At 39.6% G+C, this 27,878-nt stretch overlaps 1 protein-coding gene across 14 annotated transcripts; it reads right to left on the bottom strand.

Moving 5' to 3' along the window:
* Positions 1 to 2,040: 2,040 nt before the first annotated feature.
* Positions 2,041 to 27,878, bottom strand: trip12 (thyroid hormone receptor interactor 12). Of its 14 annotated transcripts, none has more exons than XM_067508506.1 (43): positions 27,724 to 27,878; positions 24,625 to 24,771; positions 24,149 to 24,274; positions 23,208 to 23,995; positions 20,799 to 20,904; positions 20,247 to 20,383; positions 19,987 to 20,070; positions 19,763 to 19,858; positions 19,517 to 19,668; positions 19,292 to 19,327; positions 19,107 to 19,202; positions 18,923 to 19,015; positions 18,668 to 18,829; positions 17,864 to 17,932; positions 17,567 to 17,732; positions 17,163 to 17,280; positions 16,413 to 16,569; positions 16,008 to 16,161; positions 15,478 to 15,706; positions 15,244 to 15,362; positions 14,756 to 14,957; positions 14,353 to 14,453; positions 13,841 to 14,015; positions 13,526 to 13,667; positions 13,102 to 13,293; positions 12,557 to 12,708; positions 12,288 to 12,445; positions 11,943 to 12,016; positions 11,643 to 11,842; positions 11,044 to 11,171; positions 10,591 to 10,742; positions 10,148 to 10,290; positions 9,867 to 10,023; positions 9,610 to 9,708; positions 9,389 to 9,503; positions 9,144 to 9,298; positions 8,236 to 8,400; positions 7,827 to 7,880; positions 6,772 to 6,936; positions 6,535 to 6,648; positions 5,836 to 5,930; positions 5,329 to 5,432; positions 2,041 to 3,525 (listed from the first exon to the last, which is right to left on the bottom strand). In XM_067508506.1, the coding sequence occupies exons 2-43, from the start codon at positions 24,720 to 24,722 to the stop codon at positions 3,329 to 3,331; spliced, it is 6,225 nt and encodes a 2,074-aa protein (XP_067364607.1). In that variant the 5' UTR covers positions 24,723 to 24,771; positions 27,724 to 27,878; the 3' UTR covers positions 2,041 to 3,328. The 14 variants fall into 14 exon arrangements, with proteins under 14 accessions (XP_067364607.1, XP_067364613.1, XP_067364614.1 ...); XM_067508512.1 differs by having other exon boundaries at positions 16,008 to 16,080; XM_067508513.1 differs by having other exon boundaries at positions 16,008 to 16,077.

Genomic DNA, 27,878 nt, shown 5'->3' with positions numbered 1-27,878 from the left:
GGCACAGTGACGATATAGCTGACGACACTGACATACTCCACCCCCAACACTAGCACCTTAATACACACACTGCCTCTCTCTATTTCCTGGCTTCTTGCACATACACACTGTGCAGAGTAGCGGAGGAGCTCTGCACCCTCCTCATTTACAGTCTCATCATCCATAACCTCTCCTTGGAACCAGGCTTCCAAGAATGTTGAACGGAAAAGGGAGGAGGAGAAAGAAGAGGAGGAGGGGGTGGTGTTAGAGGAGAAAATAGTCATCAGCTTTGCCACAAGATTACAGTAGCTTCTTTATAGTGATAACAGGCAGTCTTACTACGTGGGAGACAATGCAATCATGCTGACGGGCTCGGAAGGGCCAAGGTTGGCTTGTGTATTGAAGGTCAGTGGTGGAAGTACACCTTTTATTTAAAAGAACTAATGCAACACAGTGAAATTAGAGGGGGATTCTGTTAAAGTATTTGTAGTAATAGAAGTGAAAAAGTACTATGTTTAGCAAAAACTGGTCTTTCGTTCATATACACTCACTGGCCATTTTATTAGGTAAACATGTACAATCTACAATACAGCAGCTCTGCCATTAATTTTACTTTAACAAGGTTATAATTTCAGTTTTTTCAGTTTTAACTGTCAGAATAGTTATAATTCTACTATGTGTTTATTATTTAGGTCATAGTGAGAGGTGGAGTCATACTGTAGTGCATTATATTAAGAGGTGAATTTACTGTAATGTTTTGCTCCTCTTGGTTCTCCTTACCCAACTTCTCTTAATGTGGAGGGGTATTTCAATAGCCGAAGTGATACACTAACCAGCACTGACAGCAGTGCAGGGATATTCACTTGTAAAAGTCTTAAAGTGAACTGAGGTGAAGTATCTAAAAAGTATTTCCAGACAGTGATCAGTATTGTGGCTGAATGGAACTGAAAAAGAGAATAGTGGTAAAGCCGGATACAAAACAAGTATTACATTTGTGATTTCTGCACAAATCAGCTGAAAGAAGTAAAATTATTTTAATCTCAGAATTTCAAATTTACACCAGCTTTGGCCAAGAGTGGGGATGTAGGATTGGAATCTCCACATCAGACATCATGTAGATGGAAGATGATTCAGCTTTGGAACAGATTTGTGAGCATTCCTAAACAGAGATCCTTTGCTATGGCATCCAATGAGATGAATACTATTTGATTTTTCCTTCAAAAGGAATTAAAATTTAACAATACTCAGCACAAATCGTTTTTCTTTTTTTTTTTTTTACACAACACAATCCCTGATGAGATACATTTACAGCGTAGCCTTATGTGAAGCCAAATTTGAAGCCAAATCTTCCTCTTGAGACGGAACCTGAATCTGCTAGTTTTAAGTAGTTGGATGCTTCAGAGATGGGTTTTGTTGCAGCGTGCTCGGTGTGATCAATGCACTGTAAAACTCTGGAGTTGTTAATATCAGCCTTAAGCTCAGGCCTTGGCTTTACATTTCCATAATGAAACTGCCCATGATGCACAAGTACTTTCATGTTAATACAGCTCCTGTTTGCTCACTGAATACAAGCAACACACACCAGTTTAAAAAACGTCACGTGATCCTACCGCTGGTTTGGCTAATGGAGAACATGCAGCATGCAAACATTAGCAATTTCACTTTCAGGAGACAAGGGTTTTTTGTAATTTAGAGTGAAGAGGAAAATCAGTGCCCTGCCTGAAAAGTGCTAACATTTTTCATTAAAGCCAAAAAACAATGCTTCAGAAAAATTATCATGTCAAACATTCATACACACACATTACATGTTAGATCTTAGCCACACAGCGGTGGTCAAAGATCCAGCAGCAGTTAAACCCTGCAAATACTTAAAGAGCAACTTTCAATGTGTGTCAAATATTTAATCTTTGTCATCTTTACCATGGAAACTCACCAAAACCTGTCTACAAATGGGGTCCCATAGATGACCAGTGTGTCAAGCTTGATTAAAGAGAAAGTGCTCATTATTATTTAACAATGGCAATGTGAATGAAATGGTATGATTAAATAAAACAAACAAAGGTGAGTCAAACAGTTACTTTATTTATGTTCAGGTAAAAACATGAACCTGATGCGGTAAATTATTGCAGATCTTAGAAACCAGCACATGAACGATTGGGCCAGGAGAGCATACAGTGGCGCCCTCCCCTGGCCACAGACTGCAGGTGCACACCACGGTTTGTTCCAAGCCAGCAGTGCAAAGAAAAAACAAAAAAAATATAATCAACTACAGCAAGAAATAATGACAATATAGAAAATTAAAAAAAGTAAAGCAGACATTCCCACCTTAAACAGGGTGTGAAACTGCATATAAACTTTATTCCATAAATGAACTTGAAATGCTATCTGGCCATTAAACGATAAAATGAGACCAGCCAAATTTTGTGCCCAGCTACATTATGTGTTGAGGGTTGCTCAGAGCTTGGTCGACCAAGATAACCCTACATCTCCAGTAGGGTCCAACAGAAAGACGCCAACTCTATCAAAATAAGAGCAAAACAAAATTACCTGATCAACACACTGGTTACAACTCTTCATTTGAGCTGAAGCCCTCCATTATGAGGAGGCCAGAACATAATCTCAACCTGGGTGGGGGGAGGGGGAAAAAAAAAGAAAAAAAAAAAAGATAATACACACTTATCGCTACCCACATTCAACCAACTGCAACTCTCGCTTTCACAACTTGAAGCAAAGACACACTGGGGGGGAAGCCGAACCAAAATGCAACACACAAACCGGGGCCAATATAATACAGAACAAAATGCAAACAAACGAACCAAGGGGGAAGAGACATGAAAACAAAGAGCTATTCTATCAAATGTGTAGAATGAGCAAAGTCTGCAAATTTGTCTGTACAAATGATCTTTGGAGCTAAAGTAAACCTAGCTTGCTCAATGAACCCCCCCTCCCTGTCCTCCCCAACACCCAGTGACGTTGTCCACCACTGTCAGGAGGAGACATCCCTTTTTTTTTTTTTAAATATCACATAGCAATGCAATTTAAAATGTCACCCAGATGTTTTCATTTTTTTTAACATTACTCAACTACTGATATAAGTTTAACTCTTTTTTTTTTTATATTTTAAGTTCTGTGAGTCATGGAACAACATTCCATTTTTTTCTTTTTTATATTTTTTCAGAGACAGGGCAGCAAATATATATTTAAAGTCTTAATTTTTCTGCAAGCTGCTTTCTCTAACAAGAAGGCTGTACATGTAGCCTTAATGTATGTGATTACAAAAAAAACTAAGAAGGAAGTCATGTTTTCATCTGTCGCTGTAGAAGGCATTTGAATGTGAGATGTGGAGAGATCAGGAAAGGTGGAAAGACTGCTGGCCCTCGCGAGCCGCAATCAACAGTTTCTCTCGCATGATCTCTATGCTGGAATAGTCAGGCAGCTTCAGGTAGTTGACACAGGTCATGACTGAGGGGAGGAAGTCATCTGGGTTCTCCGTCGACTCAAATGTCTTTCTCACAATTGTCAGAGGGGGATTCAGGCTCCGGAAACCTGAGAGACAAGAAAACCAGAGGGATGAGTCTGCTGCAAAGGTGCAGTACAACATGTTTTAATTTACACTCACTGGTCACTTTATTAGGTACAACTGTTCAACTTACTGCAATCCAATACAGCAGCTCTGATGAAATCTACTTCTACTTACAAAGTTATAATTTCTCTTTTTTTTTTAAGTTGAAACTGCCAAAGGTGATAACTCTCTGTTTATTATTTAGGTCATAGTGGGTAGTGGAGTCATACTGGAGTGCATTATAAGAAGTTTTTACCACCCTAAGGACTAAGGAAACAAATGATGGTTGTCACTAATCTTTAGATTGTATTAGATTGTAAAGATCTGCCTAGTAAACACTTACTGGCCACTTTATTAATATTCTTCAGACAAGAACACAAAGGGGAGGTGTTACAGATAGAACAGCTCAAAAGCTTTATATCAGTAGCTACCTTCTCCTGTTGCCTGATAGGGGGTGTATACATTTACATATCCACTCCCATTAAGGCACCATTAATGCAATCCCAGGGGACCACCAAAAAGTGGTGTTTTGCTTACCAAGACACATTTACTGTACACATAAACCAGTGCTTGACCTGTAGGTGTAACTTCTGTAGACACGGCAAATTTTGGAGTCATTTGTATTAGTTTTTGTTTCATCAACTGATATTTATGGAACCATAGAGAAAAAGGAAATGTTCTCCTGTCTGGGATCTTTTTAATCTTATAATGCCAAATAAGGTAAATGTTTTCCTTTCCTGTTTCAACTTTTGCTCAGTTTTCATCAAAGTTAATTGTGTTAAAATTCCTTTCTGAAGGACTCCTCATTTAAATGCTTTTTTCAAATGAAATAACTTAACTTTATGTGTAAAATGTTAGGGGTTATATCTCAGCAGAGTGAGAGTGCAGCGAAAAGAGAGAGAGACAAACACAGCTGAACTTCTCATTCTTCTATGAAGCACTTTTTAGTTCAGTCTGTTCAACTTCAGACTAACTTTATTTTAACTTTCATTCATCAGCGATTTCCGTGACAAAATTGTCAGGTTTTCCTTATCCCCTTTCCCCATTTTGGAAACCTGCTCTCCCCTTTACATTCATGTAAAGCTCTGGTGTTACTGTTGCTTCATCGGTTAATGGCAAAATACCTTGGCAATATTAACTGCAATATTCTTATTTTTCACAGTAACTTCATACCAACTAGTGGACCACTGTACATCAACATACGTAATAAAATCTATAGGGTGGATGGCTGCATCCCAATGCTGCTGTCTGTGGCAGAGAAGGGGAGAGTGGTCAAGCGGTTTAAACTGAACGAAGACACAGAAAAACAATGAGCTACAGAGGATTTTTCAGATCATCATTCCGCAGCATCCTAATACTAATCACTGCCCCACCTGGTGGATTAAAACAACACTGCAACCTGATACTACAGAGGTGGTTTAGGGACGTAACAAGGTGGGTCTGAGTTGATTAGGTTATAGTGGAGGGTTGACATTGAGTGGAGAGTTTCTATGGGATATGTCCCCCATCCCACTCTAGCATAAATGATACGGCAATTTTAGGCTGATCAATCTGTATGAGTTCAGCAGCTTGTCCTGCTGGCTATATCCAGTGAAAGGTCCATTAATACAGAGTGTTGTCATTTTGCACCTCTAACACCTAAAATGACTGAAGAGCAAAGTGAATGTTGTTCCTTCTTGGCTTCCTTCCTATTTTGTTTGTAATCACATCCAAATGGATCCTAATTGTGATACTTTTTTTTTTAAATTCAGAAATTTCCTTAAATGAGTATGTATAAAGTGACTTACCTCCAACAGGCAGTCTTGGGCTTCCTGTGACAAACTGCAGGAAGAGCCTCTGCTGCTCTCCATCAAAGCTGCTCAACACCTCAAATAGGAACCGAACCGCACGACTACAGAGAAATGAAATAAAATACTCCTCAAACATATGCTGAGGCTAAGATTTACCATTAGTTTGTCATAAAAAGTAGTAAAAACATAATCATAGATTTATGGTTGCCCAGAATAAATTAAATTGTTAGTATGAGTTTTCAGAGGTTAAGTGAAGTGTACTGGTTCAGCCAACTATTAAAATTTAGCACTGTTGACTTTTAATAACAAAATGATAAGTGCTGGACATAAATGCCAAGTGAATTTGGTATTTCTGTTGTGGGTCAGCTAGGGCTACCTTAGATGTCAAAGTATTAAATGCTGAAATTCACATCAAATAAAATACAATTGAAATCTCAAAAGGTAAAAAAACAAACAAACAAACAAAAAAACTTTGTTAGTATTTTAAGGTTCTGGTGGTCTTACCTGTCATGTGTGTATCCGTGGTCCGGTCGACAGCACTCCATCAGCGTTTTGACATCCCAAGTCTCTGATTTACTGCCGCACAGCAACTGGTCAAGCTACAGCAGAAGAAAAGAGACCGTGAACAATTAAAGATAAAAAAACAGGGACCAAGAACAAGCAGAATTTGTGTTTTACTAGTACGTAAAAACAAAAACAAACAAGAAAATCACACAATCACTAGTATAAAGGACAGTTTTTTTTTGTCCTCTCGGCTTATCCCATGAGTTCAGGGTCACCACAGCGGATCGTTTTCCACATGTTGATTTGGCACAACTTTTTTTTTTTAATGCTGGATGCCCTTCCTGACGCAACCCTCCCCAATTTCTACAGGGCTTTGACCAGCACTGCACAGCTGGGGATAGGAACGGGCTGTTAGGGGTAAAGTGTCTTGCCCAGAGACACTTCGACTATAGCCGATCGAACCACTGACCCTGTGGTCCGTGGACGACTGCCTTACTAACTGAGCTACAACCGCCCCGACTTCAAACATGAGTGATGGCCTTATTATACAATGCCCTATGTATGAGCACGATAACCAGAAATATCCTAATTAAATGCTACTAACCTTTTTTTGTAGTAAATGACTTCAGAAAAAAACATTAAAAAGTAGAATAAAAAAAAAAAAAAAACAGAAAAACAGCAGAATAAACAACTTCTTACCTCTTCTGGATAGAAATACTGCAGATGATGCAAAGGGAAGACTGATTCAAACCCTTCCCTAAATGACTCAAATTGTCTGGACACTCCCTCATTTAGTGTCCAGTACACCACCAACTAAAAGAATATAAAATATTATTATTATTGTTACATTAGTTTTATTTTATTTATTATTAAGAGGAACGATAATAGCATTAAAAAAAAGGTTTTAAACTGTTTAGGGTATTGAATATTACACACCCTGAGGTACTCCTCTAAGTTGTAGATTGTGACTGGGACATCTTTGCCACCCTTTTTCAGCTCAATATTTGGGAATCCTGGGAGAGTGAAGTCCAAACCCAGATCCTCCACTGAGCAGCCGTTCATGTTGAGGCTCTCCAGTGCCTGCTGTAGGGTCTCCCTTGTCTAAGAGATAAAACACAAGACATATGAAGAGGGGGAAGAGGGGGGGAAAAAATAAAATAAATAAAAAAATTCACATTGTGGGACGTTTGTCTTGCTTGTCAGTGTACTGTGAATAGCAATGAAGGGTGACCGTGTGAGGACTAGTTAAAGTCTTTTGTGACATGAAGGGGGGCTACAACAGAATCTGACAATAGAAGTAGAGAGGTAGATGCCTTCACAAAACCTGGAACAGCACTAACAGACTCCAGGACCACACTGGTACCAAAGTATTACAACAGAAGTACTGCACGACATGAGGAAAATCTGCCATATGCAGTAAAATCCTATCTGATGTAATTATAAGCACAAAAATGTAAATGTGCATTTTTGATTTACAGTATAATTGTTTTCTACTTGTACATGAATATGAACATAGTGTACTGTATGTGCTCCTAAACCTGGAAACTTTAGGGGCAGTTACATGTGTCTGAATAATGAAGTACAATTCAACAGCAGTGTCTTCCACAAAATCATACACTTGGACACACACTTGCAACAAAACCAAAACATTTATCATCTTTATGAGGGGCTAGAGTGTGACAGCTGCTGTCTCAGAGTCCACCAGAACTTGCTCAATTTTAAGAAAGTGTGGCAGGTTAGACTGAACTGTCGAGCATACATACAGCCACCTTTTGTTTTAGCGTTTTAGCAGTGAGTGATTAGCCAACAACCTTGCTAACAAATATAAACTGAATGGCAGATTCCAGATAGAGGTGAAATTATAGTTTTTCTAAAAGTTTATGCTTGTTAAACAGGTGGCCTAATAAACTACTTGTACTGTCATTTACTCGCCAAACTTATTGTGCGTATAATAATGAGTATCGACATTGTCAACTAAAGCAATGTCTCACCTCAGCTGGGCTGCCTCTCTGTCTGCTGTCCGGAGGAGTTGAGCCCCGCCTCACCTTCACAGAGAGCAGATGCACAGAGGAGAGTGAGACTGCATTGAGCATGCTATTCAATCGCCAATAATGACAATGCTGAGCATCGCTTGGCACTCCTACTTTGAATAATTTGTACTTCACTGCACCTACACATGTTTACATTTGAACACCCCATTTTCAGTCACATATCAGACGATCTGTTAGCTCAAATGTTGGCATGCTGAGTGTAACCGCATGGCTCATGTAAATAAAACTATTTCATAGACATTGCAATTCAGGCACTTTTTGTGATGCGTTTATTGCACAGCTTCATTTAGTGATGATGAAAAAAAGTAAAATTTCTTGGTCAGCAGTAGTCTTCAGTGTTGACATTTACCTGTGATCGGTCCTGTTCCAACCTCTTCTTTTGGCGAATAATATCCTCCAGGTGCTGGATGGACTTGGCCACACCTGGGTCAATGTTGACCAAGTCGTGGGAGCTTATAGATGTCTCGTGCCGTAGCATCCATTTATAAAATGGAAGCCCCAGGGGTAGGTCCAGCTGGGGGAAAAAGCAAAAGGAAAGAGATTCAGAAATCAGTTATAACACAGTTTACAACAGTGGAGGTAAGGTTTGGGGATTTCTCTGGAAACAGACATCAGACCATGCTACTGTTGGAGGTTGAGGGGGCCGTCTTGTGTTCAATGAGGACTGTTTACTGTGTCTACTACAGTTGAGATATTTCCCACCTTTGTTGGAAAGTTGAGGTCTGTGTTTTGATTTATTATTAATTATTATGTTATTAAAACTCAAGGTAGGACTCCTTTGTCTCTTTTTCTTACTCTTCAGAAAGTAGAAAGAAAGAAGTAAAGTAAGTAGTAAAGAAAGTAAGTCATTGTAACTGCTGTAGCAGTTTAGGAAAATAACTAAATGTCATTAAATTGCACAGAATTTTTTTTTGATATAGAAATATATGACAAATGACAGATCTGTCTTTACGGTTTTGCTTTGACACTAGTGTGTTTTCTTGCGCGCCAACATCAGGGTTAGCTTGGCGTTTATTATTTAGTCTTACTGTACCCCTACAGTTACTATGGTACGCTACATAAGGTCTGAATCCGCCTTAACACATCTTGTCTATCATGAAACAAACCAAGGTGTGTTATTGAAATGTGGAAAATGTATCTTACTACCACTAAGCACACACCTTGAGTAGGTTAGGTTTTATTTCACACTGGCAGGAGAATACTTCCAAACATTGGTGAGTTAAAAATATGATTTTGAACAAAGGCGGAAGCCGTTACCAGTCTGAAGTCCATAATGGCTTTGGCCATTAGCTTTCCTAGGAAACGGAACTTCATTTTGATTTTAGCTATGTGGGCTGGTTTGGTCGTCCGCCCGAAGGGAACAGCAAACAGTCCTTTGGAGCTGAACATGTACTTAGTTCCCTCTTGGCTTCCTGTTGGACATAGACAAATATATAGTCAGAGGAATTAATAATAATTACATATACTGTATCATCACACACATATTTCATTTAAAGTGATACCTTTAGGATTGGCAAGAGTGACCTCTTCGCCCCTCCACAGGCCAAGGTCTGCCCGTTGAAGCTCCTGAGACACCAGAGCGTAGAACTCTTGAGTAGGGCCAAGACCTGTGCCAACCTAAAGGTAGACAAACATTTGTCTAGAATATACTTCACATAAAAACCTTTTTATTGCATCTAAATACATGTCATGACACAAATAAAATATTGAAGACTCAAAGTACCTCGTTCTCATACTGAATCTCCAACATTGCCCTGGAGCTACCAAGGTCCTGCATCACAGACTCAGCCTGTTTAAGTAGCTCATCTCGGTTTATCGTCCTCTGGAAACAAGAGAAGAAAGAAATTATGTTGAACTCAAGTCATGGTAAGGACAAAAGTACAACAATGCAAACTGTTCACAGATATATTGATCACAATATATCATTGGTGAAATCCTTAAATAGTTTCAGCTCAAAGCTTCAATGTAAAAATACAACACCTTTTTCCTGTCAAGACGAGGTGCAACTCTGCTGTCCTGAGAATCTGATTGGTTGATCTCAGGGTTTGTATCTAGTAGGCGCTGCATGGCTCTGTCACGATCAAAAGCAGTTACATAAAACAACATCTGCCGGGTATCAAATGGGAAGAAGAAAGGGCTATATAGGGGAAAAAAGAAAGATAATTGCATATGTGAGACCCAACTGAAACTAGCCAAACATATTCACATCACAGTATTAGTATTAGTATTAGTCCTTTTAGTCAACAGTATGAAACACTTGCCAGGTCTTTCCAAGCTCGATGAGCCATGTAGGGATGTTTCCCGTCATGATGACCAGTGGATCTTGTAGCTGACGGTTGGCTTTGGCTGTCAGTTTACTGTTAATGAATTCACTGGTGGGCATGATTTCCTTACACACAGCATTCTGCAAAAAAATAAATCACATACACTGATATAAAAAACAAAAAGGCTGCACGTAGGCCTGGGACAAAACATTCAGAGAAGGCCTTTAAAGGGGATTATACAACAGTCCAGAACTTTTTATAGCAGTAGAAGTATCATGTCAATTACTTATCATGTCATTATGTCAATATAGGACAGTGTTCCAAAAGCCATGAAACAATTTTAAAATTAAGATTTCAAGGGAACATAGAGCTACTTTGATAAAAACAAAGTGCCACACATTCACTCCTTTCTATTCGTAGTTATCAGAAAGCTGACTTACATCATACAAGTAGAACCAGTATCTACTGATGGAGTGCAGGACCCTCAGCAGCAGAATGACCTCTAAAGATGGGTCATCAAAGGTTATGGTCTCTGGTGGCTCCAAAGTGAGGTATGTCTCTAAGGGATTGATAACGCTGGGACACACACCATCTGAAAGATTTGAATCAATGGGTGTAATGAAGACAGCTGTACACATTCAAACACTCGCCACATGCTTAGAATATAACTTCCTCTAGCTGGTCACTCATCTGTTGTTTGGTTTGTAAACATCATTTCTCATTAATTCCCCAGTTTAGAAATAACTTTAACATGTTGATAATGTGAAACCTGGCATTGACATTTAAGTAAAGGAAACAGATGCAGACTCTAATATGCACTAAACCAGCAGCTGTAATTCACAGCTAGTTAACAATACTGGAAGCAGTCTGACAAATGCTTCACGAATTCTTACCATGCCACAGCTCATCCTGCTTCTTGGCGTTTCTTGGTGAGGTTTTGGTTGGAGCAGTCTGGGCTCGGCCCCTCTTTCCACCCACAGCATCTTTGCTGCCATCCTCGTCCTCCCTCACAGGCTTATACCTGTCAGGAAACAAAACATGGCTTTTTTGTCTGGTTGTTAAACACTAAATATAATTCTATACTGTTTGAGGACTTGTGAAACAGTTTTTCCCTTTCTTTGCCTTCAGGACAAGACTCATAACAACATTTTTAATGGAATAACTCAAAAACAATGAAATCTGTTGCAGTCCAAATTAGTGGTGAAAGCATGTGCCTATTACACTGTAATAAATACAGAAATACACTGTAGATTATATCTCAAAAACCTGTATAGCTTTACACTATAGGGGCAAATGAGGAAACATAGTTTTTTTATGACTGATTCTTCACGAGTAGAACAGCCACGTGCCCCAGTTGTGCATATTCTTGTAATAAGTAAATAGAAATGTTGCAAGATACAAAACAGGAAAAATTAGCGGCAGCTCTTACATAAGGAGAAAAAAAAACTTCTGCATATATAAGCACTTAAAATTTTAACCAAAGCTTTTCTACCATATTGTATGTGTCTTGGTCCAAATTCCAGCTCGCCCAAGTGGATTTGCCTCATCATCTGTCGACTCCCTTTCTTCTTCTGCCTGAAGACTGTACTGCCGTACAGCCTGGTATACTGTCATGTTGTACGGTAGCAGGTGGTCACCAATGTAGAACTGTAACCTGTGACGCACACTGCCAGAATTCAGGAACTGTGCCGCCTGGGTAACCAAAAAAAAAAAAGACATATTGTGTATTAATAGTTTTAAGATTTGTTAGAATAAGGTCAGCACATACATTTATATACAGGTTGTCGCATACCAGTGATTCATCTATTTCATCATCTGAACCATCATCATCACTGTCTTCATCCTCTTCTCTGATTCGACCGTACCCTGCAAAAGAAAATATTCAAATCAGCAACCGAATTGAGCAGCAAACTTTAACACAACTAAAAGCACAACTTTTAGGAAGGTGGACTATGTTAAAGAAAAACAGCTGCCTTCAGAAACTTAAACTTGCAGTGCCCTCTGGTGGGAAGCTGGCAGAGGATCATAAAGCTTCTCATTTCTAGCCTAACTTACCTGTTTGACCTTGGTAGCTACATATACATACAAGACTTGTGGTAGTGTACAAACTCTTAAACCTGTGCAATTAGCGCCTTACCTCTGACAACAAGATATCTCTCAATGGCTTGCACCAGGGCTAGGGGATCAATCTTTACTGGGCCACCTTTCCACTGTTTAACATTAGTGCAGTCTGGATGTCTCTGCAACTGACACTTGAGCTGATGTGTGTTGAAGAATTTAAGTGCCTGAGAGCCCCTGGAGAGAAATTTACATAAAAATCAAAAAATGTACACCAAGCTGTGTAACTTTTCAGATATAAAGTGTTATAAAATGTTATCAGATATAAAGTTACTTAAAGCCACAGACCTGCTGCCATTGCCATTTCCACTGGGGAAGTCATGTACTTTGACAGGGAACTGCTCCATTTGGCTCAGACAGCTGTTCATCTTGTGCACCAGTGCCAGGTAAGGCCCATTCTCTGCTGGGTCTAGACGACCTAAAAGCTCCATTTCCGGAATCTGCAAAAGAAAAAAAATTCTAGATAAAAACAGCACAGGCAGTTGTGGGAGCATGTCATTTTCCAATCTGGTGAATTAACAAAAAACACACAAACAAGATTTTACAAGTCTCGAAACTTATCAGAATGCAAACTATTTGACATTTAATTGTGGCAATCTTACAATCAACATCAGAAACACCACATTCATGTTGCAAAGTAACCCTAAAGGACTGCGCTTGCACTTTTGTGATGGGTTGACCACATGTCTCACTGGATAACGTTGTGTTGCCTACATTTTTTTGTCGTACAAAACAGCAACGTTTTCAACCTTTCAATACACACACACCAAATTTTAATAAATGAAAACATAGCTTTAAGCAGTTTAAACATTTTAATAATCCTAATCTCTCACCGGACAGCCAGCAAACACATTGAGGAATCTCTTGAGACGCATGTCACGACTCAGCAAGTCCCTGTCTGTGTTAGAGGTCAGGTAGATGAGAAGCTGCTTCACCAGCCCACTGTGCTGGATCTCAAAAGACGACACATCAGATTCTGATACAATACTAGAGATCTCCACCAGGCATTCCAAACCACCATCCACCTATAAAACAAAAAAACACAACAGACCAAGGGCTCCATGAATAAATACACTTTCTGTATCTTTAGCTCTCTTTGCATTACCAGGTCTGAAGAAATATACAATCAAGTTCTCTCTTTAACTATTTCTGAAACAATAGCAACTTTGATGATAGAATCTAAAACATCAGTATACTGCATAGCCTTAAATTAGTAATGGGTGCTGTTAAATACCAAGATGAATCTCGAGGTTTTACCTGCAGACTGAGCTGCTCAGTTGCCGTGCAAAGTCTCTGGAGTACATTCAGTGCAGGGTTGCTGCCGTCCACATTTTCGGAGTTGAAGTAGCGTTCCACAAACTTAGATGCCTGTTCTTTGATCCAAGCCTTTATTTTGTCTCTACAAAAATAATTAAAACATCCCACTGATTACACACAGCAGTCCAGAGGTCACCATAACAGGAACAGTCAGCATTAATGGCAATAATAACAACATCAATCTAAAGAAAAATTATTATTCTGTTAATATAGGAGGGGGAAACCAGTAACTTCTCAAATGACTCATTTTATTACCTATTATTTGAAATAGAGTCCTTGGGAGGTGCCCTTGCTAGGCCACTGACCCCTGCTGTCCGTGAGGGCTCTGAGTTGGCATTGTTGTTCTGGGTACCCAATTTTCCCCAGGTCTTGGGATTGAGACTAGCCAGGAAGGAAGATTTGGGTGACTGAGTACTGGTAGGGCTCTTTGCTGCAAAGTACCAAAAAGGAAGAAGAATTGACACATTAACAACCAAGCTGACAAAATACCACTTCAGTTCATCAGAAGTAGCGTAAGTGTTCATGGAGTCTTTGAAAAGAAAGTTAAAAGTAAAACAACAAAAATTATAAGTTTGCATCCCTCTTTATAAACAATCTAGTTATTTAACTTAGCTAATTAAATTGAGAGGGATACAAATTTTTATTATTAATTAATAGACCCTCTCTTCCAAGTAAAATAACTGAAAGAGGCACTAGGAAACTTGCTTGAGAGAAACATATTAAGTATAAATGTTTAGATTAGATGTGACAGTTACACTTTGACTTACCCTGATTGTCTACTTTATCATCGTCTCTTGGTGGAGAATATTTGGGTCGTCTGGGCCCTCTTTTAGGTAGTCGTTTTCTCTTAAGGACGTCACTTAAGCGCCTCAGAGGGGGAGAAAAGAATTACTATACTGCTTTTGGATGCAAGAAAGAAAATGGTTTTCCCCATTTAATACAGCTGCAATTGACTGAAATATGTAGCATATATCAGTGTACCTGTGTATTTCTGTTTCCAGCAGAATTTTTCAGCAATATATACCCAACACTTCTACACAGTTAAGTGCAATTTGTGTTTTTAAACCTCATTTTCCAGTATGAATAATAAATTGGGGCTGTGATATAAAATATTTTTAAGACAAACACTGTAAACAGCAAAACCCAAGCCACACATGGCTACAAACTCACCCCTGAGGGCTGAGGTCCAGTGAATCGTCCATGCTGTGTTGGAAGCTGGGTGAGTCAGGAGTTGTATTATTGGCAGATGTGGTGGATGCTGTGCTGATAGTGGTAGTGCACAGACTCGTAGTACCACTAGGACAGGCCTTAGGAGGACTTGTGACTAGAAAGCTCTCAGACTCAGCCAGGTTCTTCACCTGGTGCATTACACCTAAAACAGAAAAGAGAAAGACAGACATGAGAAATTGTCTGTGAAATCCCTCTAATTCCCTCTGGGAAAAAAAGGACAATAGTACAATTTAAGGCAGTTGCTTGCCAGTTAGGCAAGAGTAACCTGAACCATATATATTGTACCATACACACAATACTGCTGCTCTTCAAAGAATATTGTGTCATGCATTTTAGACAATGCTCACACATCTTTAAATCATGGTAGGCCATCTACTTTAATGGGCAGCAATGTCTATACATGGGTTTTAAAAGGGATTCTATACTACCTTCTCTTCTGAAATAGACACTGAAGACATCAGGCAGCTTCTGCATAAGGATCTCAGCCATCTGCAGAGAACCCACTACAATCTTCAGATCCTGGCTGGATAGCATGGAGGCAATATGACTGCAGAAATAAAACATACAAAAAGATAAATGGCGTGGTTTATATATGGTGTATATTTAGTCTAAGTGTGTATTCAGTCAATGTTAAAAGAAGCCTAGAGCAAATGAATTGTTACCTGGACACAGCATGGTTCCTCAGTACATCCTTCAGTAGCTCTGCATCTGCAAAGTAGATGATCCTGAGGATGGCTCTAAGGCACTTGTGTCTGACAGCAGGGCCAGCTGATGAACTGTACACCTCATACAAGACCCCAAAAAGAGTTTTGATAAAGCACTTTGCCAGCTCAGGATCCTCCTTCATCAACTGAGCTCGTGCATCCTCTCGACGAACCTCCTGGTGACTCCCTGTAAATACAAAGTGAACAGGCCAGGGTTATTTTCTTAATCTCATCATAACTGACTCAGTACAGCTTTTTATTTATATATTCATTTATTTATACAATTCACACATGTATACAACTGAAAAAGACAACATAGTGAACTGCAGCTTGATGCTCAGTGCTCTAGGAGAAAAGCTGCAGTGATCTCTGCCAAAAACACATTTAAAAGGCAGAGTTTACGAAATTATAAAAAATGTTTTTATGAAACAACATACAACAACATGTTATCGTCACAAATTCCTCTGTAATTTGACAACCTGTATTACCTGTATTGGGGTTGGCAAGAGGATTAGGTTTCCTCTGGATACCGCGTGCTGTTCCTGTGTCTTCATTGATCTGCTGCATAGAGTTGAAGTCAATTGTGTACACACGCCCCAGGGTTGACAAGCTAATCTCATCCTCGCCGTTCTGGTGAGCTGTCTGCAGGGCAAAATGATCACCAAATAAACCCACTGTCCCTAACACATACAGACAAGCCAAATAATGGGGTGTTCAGAGATTCTGCTGACATAATGTCAACAGACTGTTATAAGTTAATGCAACTCATTCCCTCCCCTTGCAAATAACTAATTCTAACTGTTGATTCCTGCACATATGTATTGTTCTTTGTTGATCAATTCATCAGAACAGGTTTAAAAGATCTATGGGTAAGATGAATTCAAATTTATTACCTCAATGATGCGGCTGTCAATACGGTTATAAGGATGCCACAGGCCCCGGTCATCCCTCCACTGCCAAATTGCTCCCTCAGTCGTCTGGGCACTGCCCTTCTTCAGCATTACATCAACTGCAAATATGCCCTCTCTTGGCAGACAGGGCATCAGCTCACTGTAAGAAAAATTGTGATTAAGAAAGCTACAAAATTCTCTCTAGTCCAACTTCAATTAAATGCTGCTCGAGTGAAATGGGTTTGATTTCTCATTAAACAACTTTATATTGATTGAGATAATTGACCATTCTATTTCAAGATTTTGACCCAATGCAACTTGGCAGGTATAACTGTTGACCAATATCTTGTTATGTGGATAAATGTTTTTCATTTAATGCCTCTTTATAAAGTTAGGACAATGACAGTGTCCTGGGTGCATTATCCTAAAATAATGTTGTCTGCAATTTAACGAATACATAATTGAGGTTATGTTCACGTAGCACTGCAAAACATACAAAGAGGAAATGCATGTTTATAAAAAATGGCAGTAGATAATGATTCACTATCAGTGTACACGACAATGTAAGGACACTGGTCTTGTCATGAGCCAATTTTGAGAAATTTTATATTCCATAAACATTTTTGGGTGGTGGCAACATAATTGACATGAATATTATCCTTCTAATCCAAAATGATTGTAAATATATTTGGCATACATTTCAGCATGATTTTAATCCATATAATATGTAACACAATTCAGGCAAACAGATACCATATGAGAGAGGTCAGTTCATAGAGCTCCTGGGGACTCCGGGGTACCAATTCAATCTGCTCCTGGCAGCTGCCATTTGATGCGCCACACAAGAGGAACCGCAGAGTTTCTGCTATGTCTGTTCATAAAAAGTAAAACAAAGACATTTATGTTGTTAGTGTCCCGGTTGCACATAATCTAACTACTAACAGTCTTACGACCAAAAAAACAAAAAACAAAAAAAAAACTACTTTTCAAGGCAGACAATGAGACTTGAGTTGATAATCAAAAACACCTGCTTGCTGTTAGCTAGCTACAAGCTACATCTGTTAGCTGTGAGGAAAATAAACTCAGTGTATAAACAAGTCACGAATAAAATGAAGGGCATGAAATAAGTGAATTGCAAGAGTGTGAGGGTTACTTACTCTGTTTCATAAGTTGGACTGCTAGACAGGGGCAGTTAGAGCACATTAGGGAAAACATGCGTACAACCATGATGAACATCCCCGAGCTGAGTACAGGAGGGGTAACTACCAGCAGCTGCTGAATGTTGGTCAACAGGTCCCGTGATGCCACCTCCTGCAGCAGGTTCTATTGAGGTAAACAAAGAAATTTATCTGCACATTAGTAAAGGAGCTGAATGTTAAATAGTAAGACTTGGAAAACAACACAGAAAGGCTAAGCATGGTGTTACGTCTTATAAAAGTTATATATACACAAACCTCTTCGTGTTGAAAGTTGTCCACCAGTCTGGCAAAACAGAGACAAGTGCTTTCGACAGATTTTTTATCCTGAAGATAAATAAAGCCATCAGTGAATCAGTGAAAGAACTTGCAGTAAAAATAAAGCAATCAATGTACTGCATGGAGGTGATAATACAAAGGGCTTTAAAATTTTAAACTACTGTAGGGCAGTGATTGCATTAACCGAGTATTTTCTTCATTGACAATAAACGTGCCATCCACATTCTGACAAATTAGACTGAGGACAATCTACCCCAAATACTCCCCCAAATCAAACCTCTGTTGAGTTAGTGACAAGTGTTTCTATCTGGGGGAAAAAAGGTTTACTTCAGCGCATGTGTCATAGCTCGTGTAAAGAGCTGAAGTGCTACAGAGTAAAAAAGTGAAATAACAAAGGGTCTGGTAACTAGACTGCATGTATTACCCTTGATCATCTTATACTGCTGTCTGATAAAACAAAGAGAAGAGAAGAATGATGTGTACTGTGTTATTAGCTCCAATGACACATAAATTAAGTTCATTGTCTGAAGTTGTGGAACACAATACAACTTCATGTGTGTAAAAGCGTTTAAGACATTTAAAGATGGACAAAAGTATACATAATCAACTGTGCACTGAACAATGCAATGTCTTACTCATCAGTTATAATGAGTTTAGAATTACCTGCTAATTTCTTGTTATGTATTAACAATGAGAAACTTCTTCCGAAAGGACACCACTAAGTGGTCCAGAATCTAGCTGTTATGGTGTTTCATTTTATAGTCCATATGGTCTCAACCGTACCTGGTGTGTGAGTCTCTGAGTCAACAGTGGGAGAGAATCAGCAACAAAGTGGAACTCATCTGGAGTAATGCTCTGGCAGCAGTTTGCTGCAATGGCTAAAGCATTCCTCTGAGCATTTATGCTAAAGAATTCAAGGTAGAGGAGGCAGTCAGCAAGCCCACCCTGTGAGGGATGAAAACATAGCATTGATGGGGTGTATAATTTTCAGGGATGATAATTTGATGATATGACAAAGGGACAGAATGCGACACTCACAGCCTGCAAAATGGCTTTGCTGTGTCTCCTTGACAACATCTCCAAGGCAGTGAGGGCCTGCTCAGCTACGTCAATAAACTGGATCACCTGAAGCTACAGACAATAATGTGGAACATTATTTGACATATTCAAAGGCAACAATTGCCAATTAACAATTGATTACAGATGGAGTGTAGTGACTTACCTTTTCCAGGAAGACAGGAATAGCATCTACCACCACGGCAGAGGATCGAGGCAGTGCCTCCATCATATATGTGAGTGCACGAGAAGCGTGATTCATCTGTGTGCGTAGATTAAAAGCATTTAAAAAAAAAAAAAAAAAAAGTTGTATTACAAAAAGGTAAAGCAATAGAAATGTATCATACTCACAATATCAAAGTTATGCTCCATTTGTAACAGCGTAATCTGTAAAAGAAAGTTGAGAATCAGATTAGTGAAAAATCAAATATTACACAGCGAATATTAAAATTTGATGTTTTTTCATTACACAAAACAAAATGGAAGCTTTGTTACAAATGGAATAGCTAAAAAAATGTACAGAAAGCCCGTTTTAAAATCTGTGCAGCGAGCAGAAAGTAATGGGGTAAGACTCACCAAAGCGGGCACTACACTTTTAACAGGAAATCCACCAAGCGTTTCCTCGTTGCCCATAACTAGCAGCTGGCACATCTCAATAGCAGCTTGGAGCTGCTGAGACTCGTCCCCTGTGGCCTGCAGGCCTTGCAGTAGCTGCTGAGCCTTGGAGCCTGGAAATAGGAGTGCAGAATTTACATAGGGGCTATTTACAGCTTAACCAAAATGTGAAGAACACCGATTTAAGTGTAAGAAAGTTGCTCTTACTGGCTCCACTGCCTATGGTCCTGTGAAACAGCTGCGACATACGAGGTCCCAGTGGCCCGAAAAGATGTGGGGGGAGACCCCTGGCCTCGAGCAGGGCTTTAGAGACAAAAACGGCAAAATTTAGAAAAGAAATTGAGAACTCTTTGTAAACCCAACATGGTGTACATATAAATCTATTTATTTTTTTAATTACAGCAGAAACCGTAAGTGTAGTTTTAACATACCTTGAAGCCTTCCCATTTCAGAGTCATCAGACTCACTCTCTCCAGAGGTGGTCATGCCCACTGCTCCAGCAACTGAGCTTGATGCTGGACACAAATAATTGTAATATTAAAAATCATAGTGAAAATTAAATGGTTAAGTGGATGGGAGTTGCTTTTACCAAGAAAAACCCTCTGAGCTTGAAGGTGTTAACCCTCATAAATGAATGGAAATTTATAATGTGGCAAAAACAAGTAAACTGAAAAAGTGGCATGATAGTTACCCGAAGCCCCTTGTGATGCCTCATCAGTGCGAGCAGCTGATGAGTTGGCCCCATCCTGATTGTTGTCGGAGTCGGCCATTTTCTCCTGTCGGCGAGCGTCGGCTGCCCCGCGCTTGCCCAGGCCTGAGCCCCGCCGACTGCAAAGTTAGAAAAAAAATTAACGATATGAGTGATAGTAAAGTAATTACAGTCAAGTAAATACACAATATTTAGTTCTATGGACATTTTTGTCTGACTGAATACTGACTGCTATTATAAATGTGGTCACACAAATATTGACTATGGATTAAGACTCCTGTGGCTTCATTGTTAGAATTTTAACAAATGTCCAGTCTTAGTAACCAAAACCTATTAGAGTTCAGGATGTTGGCATTTTGGAAGTGGTTGTAGCTCAGTTGTCAGCGGTTCGATTCCTGGTCCCCTTAGCTACAACTCCAAGTATACCTTGGCAAGACACTAAACCCCCAAGTTGTCAATAAGGATACCTAGGTTGAGTACTTTTAGGCATCAGTATTACACTACATTCTACACAAATGTATGACTGATTTATACCTAGTGCTGGCACAGGAGCCCGTGGTCTTCTGACGTGTGCTCCGCCGAAAGCTGGGGAGCTCTGCTGGAGGAGACTCGCTGCGCTTCTTAGTGGATTTCCTCAAACCTAAGATGACAAAACTTCAACACTAGTATCCATGCTCAAATCAAACCACGTGACACGTACTCCTGTCCGTTTATAGGTCAAATTATACATTAGTCATACGAGTAAAACGGTCACAGGACTCCAGATGAATCTTCACTGAATATTTAGGTTTTATGATAAAACCCAGTGGCACTTTTGAGTGTGTGTTTTTGTATGTGTATGTGGGGGGGGGGGGGGGGGGGGGGTGATAACAGAAAACTACACATTATAATTATTGCTTAGAAATCTTTGAAAAATCTCTAAATGTAACTGTTAGAGCAAAGAATGATGCTGTATGTTAGTTTATGTTACCGTCAAGGCTCCGGTGCTGCCTGTTTAGAGCTCTGTACCACTGACCAGATGGGTATAAATAGTAACTCAACCATGGCCCTATAACAGGACAACCTTCATGCTGGATCTATGACTCATAAATCAGTAGTACAAAAATAATCATTCAAAAAACGTGATCAAATGAATAGATATAAAACAAACTATTAAATTACCCCGCCATGTCAAGCATTAATCCTTCACACACATTTTCTTTTTCCCCAGGACTCCAAATAAAGCTCAAGTTGTGTAAAACAAGTCACACAATAACAATTTTTTCCTGTTGTAAAGGTTGCTGTACTGTCCCGTGTTTAAGTTTATCAAACTGGCATTCTACAATGGAAAGCCATACAGAATCACTAAAATACAAGCAACAGTATGGTATACTTACTCACCATTCCAGCTGAAAGTGATCTATGTGTGTTAAAAGTTATTACATGCATCATATGAACATATTAAGAAAAAATAAAGTTCTTTCCTCTTGACAGAAGCAGCTTGTGAGTCCTTTCCTGCCCTCAAACATACCCCTCGTGTGGTCACACATACCCTGTGTGGGCCAGCAAGCCAAAGCCAACTTAGGAGGGGTCTCTCTATTTGGGCCCAGGAGCCATGGCATAAAGCCCACCTCAGTTTCTATCCCTTCACCCACCTAGAACAGCCTGACCCAATAGTGACCTGAACAACTTACACTAACTATCTGGTCTAGCATCCTTGATTTTCTTTCCTTAAATATGGGTTTCACACCACAATGCTGACCAATTGGTAACTGTTGGATTTTCCTTTTACATAAACTATTATCGTTTTTGTCAAATGTATACTGTATTTTATTTATGCTCATTTATAATGGGTGTATAGCAGTGGGTGTATAGCGTTTTGTGTTAAAACAAATTAATACTGATGCATTTTATAACGTTCTTAAATACCAGATTATTTAAATTGTATAATGTTGCATTTTTACCTAGCAGACTATAGCCGTGGTCTCCCAATCCAGGTTCTCAGGGGCCAGTGCTCTGTTTGTTTCCAACAATTACAATCTTTCTGGCCAACTACCCACTGCTGATTACTTGGATCAGTTGTGTTCAGTCAATCAGAAGCTGGAAGATACTATCTGGAATGAGGGTGGATAGTGGGAAGACAAAGTGAATTGGTATCTTCCAGCTTCTGATTGACTAAACACAACTGATCCAGGTTATCAGCAGTGGGTAGTGAGTATTGGTATTTTTAACCTCATCATTAAAGCCACACATCACAATGAACACAATTTCTGACCAATATTATCCGATTAAAGAGGAACAATTTCCAATGCATCAACAATGAATGTCAGAATTCATACAGACAATAAAAACTGAATGCAATCCTAATCCAACAACAAGAGCATTTAACTAAATTTTCCACATTAACAATTTTAGTAAACATAATCTTGGATTAAAAAATATAAAAAAATAAAAAAAATGCTAATACAGAATACAACCATCAAGGCTATTTTACCTTGACCACCAGCATTCATGTATTTAGCTATTCTCCATTTTCTGGTACTAGTCTGAAATCTGAGACACTAAAAACTAACGTGTGAAATAGGTATGTTAGTTGGGATACACATACTACAGTTTTCAGAACGAGTGTTACAATTGCATTTCTGCATAATACATGTACATCATGGGTTCCACAGAAGTCTTTAAAGTGTTTTCCCTGTGTGTAAACACACTATGTGTACTCCATTGTATCTGAGGTTGAGCTTTTACCTGCATAGTTTACCTCTATAGTGTTGTGTGCTGAAATGTTTCTCATCCAGACAGCAGTTACACTCAACTCTGTCAAATATTTTTGAAACAGTACTAAGCAATGCTAAAAGAGTACCTTTACAAAAAGCTGTCAGAGATGTTTTAATTTCAGTGGATTAAAATTGACTAAACTGTACAATTTATATCGAGTATCCATACACAAGTAATGTAACTCACTTGCTAGTTTAGCTTGTAATCCTGATGGCCCAGGTTTGGAGGACTCAGTTTTGGAGGATCCGGGCAAGGACAGTTTCGGTTTTGGTAGGTTGACTTTGGGGTTGAAGCGAGCTGCCCACTCAAATTTTGAAGAGCTGGCAGATTTTCCCTGCTCCTTGTCACGAGTACTACGACGCGGGGAGGGACTTGAAGCTGAGCGAGAGCGACGTGCCTTAGACTGATCTTTTCCCTGTTTGACTCTGGCACCCTGGGTGATGGTACTGTTGGTTCCGGTGGTAGAGGAAGAAGAGGAGGTGGAGGCAGAGGAGGAGGAGTCTGTCACGTTGCTACACCCAGCTTTGGCTGAGGCGGCCGATTTAGACGCCAGCTTGGTGGGTTTTGCAGTTCTGCCCTCAGTACAATTGGGGAGGGACCCAGCGGTACTACTTAGACCGGGGAGAGAGTCCACTTTCCTCCGTTTCTGTACTGGTGAGGCCCAGGTGGCCCCGCTCTTCTTACTTGACCCTCGACCTGACGATGCAGGTGGTTCTGAAGTAACTGACCTCTTCTTGGATTTAGCTGGGCCTTTCTTTGTCTCTAAGGTATTGTCTCGGGTTGGTGGGAGTGATTTGGGTTTCTTCGCAGGGGTCGGTCCAAAGGTACTAATTTGGTCAGGAGCTTCACTTCGTTTTAGCCCTCTGGGGCCTTCACTCTTTGATTGGTGGCCTGGTCGCTCTTGTTCAGATGTCCCTGCAGCCTCTGGATCGTCTTGCAACACAAATGAAGCCACGGACAGAGTAAGACTGCTTCTGTGACAGGGCAAGAGGGACAATAAAACAAAATCTCAGAGACTGTGAACATCAATTACTATGCTACCAATACATATGACATTATTAGTTAGAGTACAATCCCTACATACACACACGCACACAAAATAAGCACCAAGTAGAGAGGAGTGGTACCTTCTTGAGCTGTGCCCTCTGGACTGGCCAGTGGCTGAGCTGGCTGTGGCTTTGGAAGCCTTAGAATTAGGTCTTCTATTTTCAGGTGGGGAATTTGCTTTATGTTTTACCTGCTCTGACTGCAACCTGTAAGGTTGGAAATTAAGAGCAAGTGACAATGTAGTCTATATTTAAGTGACATAAAGGAGACTCTTGATCAATCCCCAAACCATTTTACTAAAGTAAGCCTAAATGTTGAGTTATTCATCATCTGACTATGATGTAAAGATGAAGGAAAAGCTTTCCCTTGCATTAAAGAGGCCAATTTAATCTTCAACAATGTTAAAATTTTTTTTATCACAAATACAGAAGCACCTCTCTTCTAAACACCTCTTTATTATGGTTCCCTTCAAAAAAATCCCAAGTGTTTCTCAAAAGCACTACGATTACTGCCTCCTAATTTGCAAAAAACTAGATGATCAATGCGGTATATTTACCTTCCCGCGACTGTGTGGTCTTGTGGCTGGGCCGCGGCAGTGTTCCTCTGTGAACGGCGCAGTGACCCCCCTGGATTGGAATTAGGCCGGTTGGACATTGGCACCTCTCTCCTGAAGGGACATACCCTTTCTAGACACTACCATTCACTGCAATCAAAAGGAGAAAGAACCCATTTAAGAATACTGACCAAATGCAATGTACCTTGAAAATATGCCTTCCTATAAAGTTACTTGTTTTTGAGCTAATAATGGCCATCAAATACACCATCAAGCTCACTACTGGCTCCATCAAAATGAACAGGAGCACAATTCTCTTATGATGATCTTGTAATTTAAAGATACAGCACTTTATACAGACCTTGAACCATTTTGTCACAATGTAACCTTAACATGAGTGCAACCGGCGTTACATTATTTAGAACATGGTGGTTTTCATTTTGTGGTGGACAGGAGTCAATGCTGTCCATGATAAACACATAAAACATATACTGCACCACAGCATGCTGCATAACCTCAGACAGGAAGAAGTGCCCATGCTGACCCTTGACTACCATAACATTAAACCAACCAGGCACTTTTAATGTTGTGGCTGTGATGTGTACTGTAAAGCTATCGCAGGGCATCCTCTTAACCCCAAGTATACATTTTTTTAATACATTTCTACTCTTAGTCTTCACACCTTGTGAAGGAGGATAGCTGAAATGTATTCATCCAGTAACCATGAAATTAAGTATTTGCAATATAAAAAACACACCATGATTCACTTGGAAATGACAGGCAAGGTAAAAAACAATTCTAAATAAACTTAAAACATGTTGCAGGCTGTGAGTCAAACAAAGAAAAACCCAGTTATCTTTCCAGTGTCGAACTCATATATTGTTGATATTCTTTAAAAAAACAATAACATTGCATACCAATTTAAATATCTAATTAAATGAGCTTAAGTTGTAGTGATTATTTTTGTGAAAATGTGAAAAAATGTTCTTTAAATATGAAGAGGTATAATATGCATGTAGTCCTAAAAGTCAATGACATGGGGGTATTGATATCATTTGATTACTGCTATCAATACAGACGCACCAGGAGAGTTATCAATCAATACAGGAAATCACCTTTTGAAGCCTAAAAAAGACAGACTATTAATCAATCTATTTAGTTAAGCTTTATATCTTGATATCACTGATCATAAAAATACGCCATACTTGGCAAGCTCACAGAGCCATTTTAGGCCTTTACTGACAGTGCATCGTCTTTGTTTATTCGTCCACTCTGATGACGGGTCCAACAACAATGAAGTACTTGATTAGTTATCAAATGATCGGCAGCTTGGAACACTCGCCGTTTCAAACTTTCTCCTGCTACAACACCAAACAAGCAAGACGGTGTTCAATTTTATACTCATGATTTACAGAGGCCTGTAATTCTGACGTAGTTGTCTAGCACCACCAACCACCAACGTTAGCATGTTTAGCCACTCGTATCCTAGCTAACGTTAGTCCCATACATTTTGACAGTAGCTTTGTTCCATCTGTATAAACACAAAAATCCCTAAATCCCAAAGGAGAAGGTTGTAACCGCTGGATATTTAATATGATGTAAAGAACACGCCAAAGAACGGCAATTACATACCAGACTCCTTAAAGTTACGTTGGCTATCGTAGCAATGGTAACATGGAAATGCGTAGTTGACGTACCGGTGTGTCAGCCAATTTAGCTCCCTTACTAAGGCTAAACCCACAGGCTAATTCGAACAGCGACCCGATTGGTTGTATGAAACTGTGAAATATTTACTAAATGACCAGAAAAGATCAATTAAGTTCAAAAAACGATTTCGATATTCTGAGATTAGCTACAGATCAAAAATGGCAGCTTCGGCTAAAACAGTCTACCGAAAGCGGTTTAATGGGATATAGCTAGCAGGCTAAAGGCAAACCATCGTAAGCTAACTTCATATTCTCACTTCTATGGCATACCAGTCTCTGTCTGGTAGTGATCGAGTTTGTAAAAAAAAAATACGTGTCTCGAACGCAAGTTAGCTCACCTTCTATACAGTGGGATGGGATGATTTCATCAAAAATACACAAGTGTCAAGTAACTGTCAGGTAACGTTAACCAGGCGGACCCAACAGCACTCTCTGAACCTCTGTCAACGCGAATGATTATTATGTTATACAAGTACTGCTAACTAATGTTAGCCAAGTATGAGGATCACTAGTGTTTTGTTAAGCAGACTTAAGGCCAGTGCGTTGGCTAGCTTTAAAGCTAAACCAAAATAAGTTGGCTACTACCAAGCAACGTGTCAACAACGCACATACGTCCTACATATTAATGTTGTGTGTGAACGGGACTAGATAACAAACAAAGAATTTGGTTAATGTTAAACATCTTGACTTGAATGGCCAGTACCAAGGCTAATTTTTACCAATGTAGTGTTACCTTTGCTAGGTAGGATAGCGAATGACCGTTCACTCGCAAATAGGCTGACAAAAATAAACACTTATTGAATGTTACCTATTCAAGATGTTGTTACTGATGGTAACACAGTTATGACTGTTATCGGTTAACTTGGCTGCCCCACTGACAATAAACTACCGCCCTTGTCATTACCGCAATAACACCAACGTTAGCTAATGCAGGGCAGTCACGGAGCTGACGTTTAGCGTTGTCAAATCCACCAACAGCGTTATAGCCATTACCAGCTAACCTTGGCATGCAAGCTAACTAATTAATATTAGCGAACCTTGTTGTCAGGAGCTAACGCTTTGCCAGCTCGACGGGATGATATTGGGGTTTCTATTATATCCAACAGCCTGGTATTTCACGGATTCAGTCATTTGAAAACACATGTCAAATTGTGTTACAATTTACAAGTCGTCTACCCATCGGCTAGCACATTAGCGCTAGCTAGCAAAAAGAAATGGCCTGTGATACCCTTTTACACACAAAAAAACAGGAAAGCAATAAAGGGATTCAAGAGATTTTAGCAACACTGAATCATAATTCCTGCGATGTATTTCGATTTCGAAATATCTCGAGGATCCAAGACACCGTTGGCTAAGATGTCACTGAAAATATCTACCTTTTGTATAATGTTGTTACCTATTTGTTCCAGTATTGTAGTTGTAACAGACAGTGCATCAGCTCCTCTATTCTCTCTCTCGCTCACAACCCCTGCTAGTTTCACATCAGCTGAGGGGCCTACAACTGCAATGTACATCCGCGTGATTCATCCGCTTAGGGACTAGTTAGATGTG

Source organism: Channa argus, chromosome 6 (genome assembly GCF_033026475.1).
Source record: "Channa argus isolate prfri chromosome 6, Channa argus male v1.0, whole genome shotgun sequence".
NCBI classification, from domain to species: Eukaryota; Metazoa; Chordata; class Actinopteri; order Anabantiformes; family Channidae; genus Channa; species Channa argus.
Note: the sequence above shows the minus strand (reverse complement) of the source record. Positions and strands in the feature narration are given on the sequence as shown.

Excerpts from the sequence above, each read along its gene's own strand:
- trip12 (XM_067508506.1), bottom strand. The coding sequence starts at position 24,722 with ATGTCCAACCGGCCTAATTCCAATCCAGGGGGGTCACTGCGCCGTTCA. Across the intron at positions 17,933-18,667 it reads CTCAGAGACTCACACACCAG|GATAAAAAATCTGTCGAAAG; the intron begins GTACGGTTGAGA and ends ATTTATCTTCAG. Across the intron at positions 10,291-10,590 it reads ACTGGTTCTACTTGTATGAT|AATGCTGTGTGTAAGGAAAT; the intron begins GTAAGTCAGCTT and ends ATTTTTTTGCAG.